General features: G+C 38.7%; 1 protein-coding gene across 4 annotated transcripts in view; it reads left to right on the top strand.

Moving 5' to 3' along the window:
* NEK1 (NIMA related kinase 1) overlaps nt 1–5,403 on the top strand; it is a 154,382-nt gene that overhangs the window by 58,382 nt on the left and 90,597 nt on the right. For all 4 annotated transcript variants that reach the window (XM_006753487.2, XM_006753485.2, XM_006753488.2 and 1 more), the window contains exon 16: nt 3,477–3,640. In XM_006753487.2, coding sequence (XP_006753550.1) covers nt 3,477–3,640 — 164 coding nt within the window. The remainder of the gene's footprint in view (nt 1–3,476; nt 3,641–5,403) is intronic.

Raw genomic sequence — 5,403 nt, 5'->3', positions numbered from 1 at the left:
TACATGCCCTTGACCGGAATCGAACCTGGGACCTTTCAGTCCGCAGGCCGACGCTCTATCCACTGAGCCAAACCGGTTTCGGCATGAACGTGTTTTTAGAAAAATTATGAAATATTCCACATATGTAGTTTGATCATGTGGTGATCATAATATTTAAGAGGCATATCTATTGTTTGAAAATATATTAGAATACTATTCAGCAATAAAAAGGAGTAGCCTGTTAATACACTTAACAACATGGAGCAATCAAAACATTATAATGAGTAAAAGAAGCCAGACACGAGTACAGATTTCATGATTCCATTTACATGAAATTACAGAGATGGCAGCTCTCACTCACAGGACAGAGCAGATGGTAGTTGCTGGAGTGGGGAGGCATTGGCTTTCAAGGAACGTGAGGGGACTTGCTGGGGTGATGGATGTGCTTTTGATTGTGGTAGTGGCTGCACGAGTGTATACATTTGTCAAAATTCATCAACCTGTGCTCATATTGGGTGAAACAAGTGATTTTCGAAGGTCATATTGCTTCAGTATTTTAGTACAGTATTTTCAATGTTATTTTCAGTATAGGAATCTTCAGAGATGTTTAAATACTTTCGTTTTCATAATTTTGTTAAAGAAAAACATTGAAACACTCAAATGAAGTTAAGAAGATATTCACACCAGACTAAACTCAAATAGTAAACACTCTCCTAGGAGAAATGACTATCTTTCACCAGAATTCTGATTTTGATATTTGCCTTGAGATTCGCGTTTTGGAGATGTGTGTGAGGAACACCTGGATGGAGTTTCCTGCCTAATTATCTTACCTATTTCTAGCAACTTTCATCTCTTGCTATTCAGACATCTCTAATCAGTTATCAGTATTTATCTTGAGCTGATATTTTTAAAATTAGTCTTTCTGATTTTTTAAAAATATATTTTTACTGATTTCAGACAGGAAGGGAGAGGGAGAGAGATAGAAACATCAATGATGAGAGAGAATCATTGATTGGCTGCCTCCTGCACACTCCACAATGGGCAACATGGGCATGTGCCCTGACTGAGAATCGAACTGTGACTTCCAGATTCATAAGTCGATGCTCAACCACTGAGCTACATTGGTTGGGCAAAATTAATCTTTCTTATATTTCTAGTGGCCTAGTGCACGAAATTTGTGCACAGGGCGTGGTGGGGGTCTCTTAGCCTGCCCTGCACCCTCTCCAATCTGGGACCCCTCAGGGGATGTCCAACTGCCCACAGGGATCGGGCCTAAATGGGCAGTAAGACATCCCTCTCACAATGTGAAACTTCTGGCTCCCAACCACTTGCCTGCCTACCTGCCTGATTGCCCCTAACCACTTCTGCCTGCCAGCCTGATCACCCCCTAACCACTCCCCTGCCAGCTTGATCGACGCCTAACTGCTCCCCTGCCAGCCTGATTGCCCCAACTGCCCTCCGCTGCCGGCCTGATGGCCCCGAACTGCTCTCCCCTGCTGGCCTGATGGCCCTGAACTGCTCTCCCCTGCTTGCCTGATTGCCCCTAACCGCCTCTTCCTTGGACCCCAGCACCGTAGCTGGGGCGACCAAGGAAGCCAAGCCTCCTGCCTGCTCTCTGGCTGGCTCTGTGGCTCTGGCTGGCGCCACCATCTTTGTTGCATCAATTTGCATATTCCCTCCTTATTGGCTGTGGGCGTCGCCATCTTTATCGCAAAGTGATGGTTAATTTGCATATTACTCTTTTATTAGACAGGATATGCAACCCACTGTGTCAAGATGTTAACACAAATGCTATCTCGTAGAGTACACTGAAATGTCTTTTATTTGATTCTAGTATTTTTCTTTGTATTTTTTGTTATTCAGACTTCTTCCTTAAGATGTTATCACTTGGAAGCTCTTCTTCCTTTACTGTCAGTGTTCTGGATTCTGTTCTCATCACTCACAGAAATGGGTTTTTTAAACGTTACCACTCAACTTTAGTCATAGCAGTGTGTCTTACTTTCAGTGCTTTGACCTCTGCATTTGAGGTCATTGGTTTCCTCACCTCAGTGATATTCTTCCACTGTGACATCTGTAACATTATACACTTCTTTTTAACTCTTACCCCTTTCTGATATCTCCTATTTTCTAACTTGAGTTTTCTAACTTTGAGTTTACTAAGCTTGAATTCTTATGTGTCTGAAGTTGTATCCTTGTGTTTTTGCCTTTATCCTTCATCATTCTCATGGAGAACCCAGAACTCCGTTAAGCACTTACTTTTTAGCTAAATGCGTTTTATTTCTAGGCATCTTGACTTGGTGTCAGGGCAACAAGCCTTCTAATTATCCTCAATCTTGTTCTCTCTCTTATTCCTGTTTATTATGCATAATTTGCCTTACTGAATTTCTTAAAAACTGTTTTTGTATTCTATTCCCACTAGAAAGTTTATAAATGCTTTCTGTTGTTTATTATATGAACTCAAACACCCAGGTTTGACAGCAGTTAGCTGTACTAACCTTTTATGACCAAGCTTAAGTCCCCTGTTTGCCTTCCTTCTAATTATATCTGTCTTCCTAATTCCTCCCCCTACTGCCAACATCCAAATATATACATACATTGCTTATTTTTGCTTTAATACTCTGGCTCATTTAGTATGTCTGTTTCTCTCCCTCTCCCTTTCCCTCTCCCTCTCCCTCTCCCTCTCCTTCAATACATTGCTTATTTTTGCTTTAATACTCTGGCTCATTTAGTATGTCTGTTTCTCTCCCTCTCCCTCTCCCTCTCCCTCCCCCTGTCCCTCTCTTTCAAGGCTGGGTTGAACAATATATTTTTCCAGTGTTTTTTCTTTAATTTTTAGAGATTTTTTTAACTTTTGACAATTTTTTTTTCCTATTTTGTAAATTTGCTCAGTACTGATTGCTTTAGAGTGTGCCTATGACCATTCATTTGCCATAGGCATGAAATGTTTTTTTAGTTTTGTGCTTAAGAATCTATATGGTGTTTTGTTTCTTTTATTTATACCTAGAGCGTGTTTCAATGGTGTTTATGTCTTCATTGCTTGTTGAATTGAAGGATTTGGGGTATGTTAAATACCATATGCAAATGTTTTTGTTAGCTATAATTTTGAATGTTACAAAAGCAGCTCTGCTTATTTATAAGTTATACATATTTAAACTTAAAAGAACGGGATCACATAAAATGGATACTAGAATCTTGTTTCAAAACATATTAATTAAGACCAGATTTTTTCCTGTTAACATGAATTTAGTGACATATTTTTGTTTGTTGCAGCAAATTATGCTTTATTGTTAGTTACAAAGTATATTACTTTTTTATTGTTAATGATTATAATATAGTAGGAAGACATTTTCCTTAGGCAATATGTTTAGTAATATTTTCAAATTAGATAATTGCCTTTTGAAAGTCAAGTGTTGAAATTTTTTTTCTTTTGAGGATGTTATGGGTGTTTTAGGTATTATGAGATAATCATTTGAGAGCTCTTTTTTTTTAATTCCTAGGCTACCTTTTTTGGCAGTGGAGGGACTGTTGCTCCATCATCTTTTTCTCCTCGGGGGCAATATGAACATTATCATGCTATTTTTGATCGAATGCAGCAACAAAGAGCAGAAGATAATGAAGCTAAATGGAAAGGAGAAATATATGGCCGAAGGCTTCCAGAAAGGTAGGTTGTGTTCTGTAGAAGCTGCTTGTGCTTTGCTTTAGAGAAAGTAGTAAAAGTCGTTGTACATATTTACATACAAAGGAATATCACCTGGAGTACGTTCAGGATTTCCCAGTGGGGCTGCAGTTCATCACTATTTCTCTAATGCTGATGCTATTAGAGAAACTTTGAAGCGATTGAAGGCCATGTCTAACTATGCCAATGCAAACAGGTCGGACTGTAATGATCCATAAGTGCATCCTTATTTGTAATTTTTTTTTAATGTCATGTCTAGTTTAGTATCTACACTTTGTGAATGTTTTGTTCATTGATTTCATTTACTTTTTTTTTTGCCTTCTGGGTTTAGTAATTTTCTCAGGTGAAAATTTGGCCTTTAATTAGGCAAACAAATTGCTCCCCAATTCAGCAAAATTTTCATAGCTTACTTGTATGTTATAGACTGAATGTCCTATTTAAAGGAACATGTGATAACTTTGAGTTAACATATGGTTGTAATAACTTCATCCACTTGCTTTAAATAAATCAGAATATATTTAAATGGAATCACACTTTATGCAAAACTACAAAGCCATGTTTTTTGGTGTGTTCTTTTCCTCATCACTTAGAACTCCACTTTTCTCTTTGTTGTTTTGGCTTGTTTTCTCTTCACATTCATTTCTGATTTATGGCTATGGTCTTGTTTATCAGATTTTTCTTTTCTTCCATTGAATTAATTTAATATGGTAGCAGTCAATAGTTTTAATTTGCACAGTTCCTTTTTTCTTAAGTGTGCATATATGTTTTCTTAGACAATTCCAATTTCTTTTATAAAACATTTGGATTTTCACAATATCATTTTGTGAAAACGTTACCTCTGCCTTGTCATTTTAAGGAGAATACTTTATGATCCCCCAATTAAAAATATGATTAAAGGTAGTTAAGCGGAGATAAATGATTGAGGTGAATATAAATTAATATGATCAAATAATGTACAGTAGCCTGAAGTAAGCTAATTGTAGATTCTCCATTGTAGAGAAAGGAAGACTGTAAAGACTCACATATAAATGCCTATTTTTTATGAGATGGCAAAGCAAATTTTATGTGGGGCTTTTATCCCCTGGTGTTATTGATCTTGCTAGTATATAACTGGTTTGGCTTTATTTTGTTTTATTTTAGTCAAATCTTCCTAAAATAAGTGTATCTATACATATAACAGGCTAAGTGACAGACCATATGTTCGACCAACTGACTGGTACATATGACGCACACTGGCAATCTACACTAATAAAAGAGAAACATGGTAATTGGCGTACGACCGCTACCCTTCCCATTGGCTAATCAGTGAGATATGCAAATTAACTGACAGCCAAGATGGCTACCGGCAGCCAGGCAGCTTAAACTGAACATGAGGCTTGTTTGCTTCAGTGACGGAGGACTCCAACGTTCCCCGCCTGCTGCTGCAGGCCTCTGAGCGGGCAGTTTGAAACATAGTAACATATAGAAGCTAAAAAAACTCCAGAAACCTGCTTTCAGCGAGCTGGGATCTCAGAGCTGGAGTTGATACAGAGTTTTGATTAGAGAACACAAACGAGTCTGGGCCCGAGGGTTTCCGCTTTCCCAGCAGCAGAGGCCGCAGAGCTGGAGCCACAGCTAAAGCTGGCCCAGAATAAAAAATAAAAAAAAAGGAGCGGTTGGGAGCTTCTGTAACCTGCCAGCCTGAAAACAGCCCTCAGCCCCTCACCCAGACTGGCCAGGAACCCCAGTGGGGCCCCACACCACGCAGG

The sequence above is a fragment of the Myotis davidii genome, unplaced genomic scaffold (assembly GCF_000327345.1).
Source record: "Myotis davidii unplaced genomic scaffold, ASM32734v1 scaffold1832, whole genome shotgun sequence".
NCBI lineage: Eukaryota > Metazoa > Chordata > Mammalia > Chiroptera > Vespertilionidae > Myotis > Myotis davidii.
The sequence above is the reverse complement of the archived record's forward strand: the minus strand, read 5'-3'. Positions and strand labels throughout refer to the sequence as shown.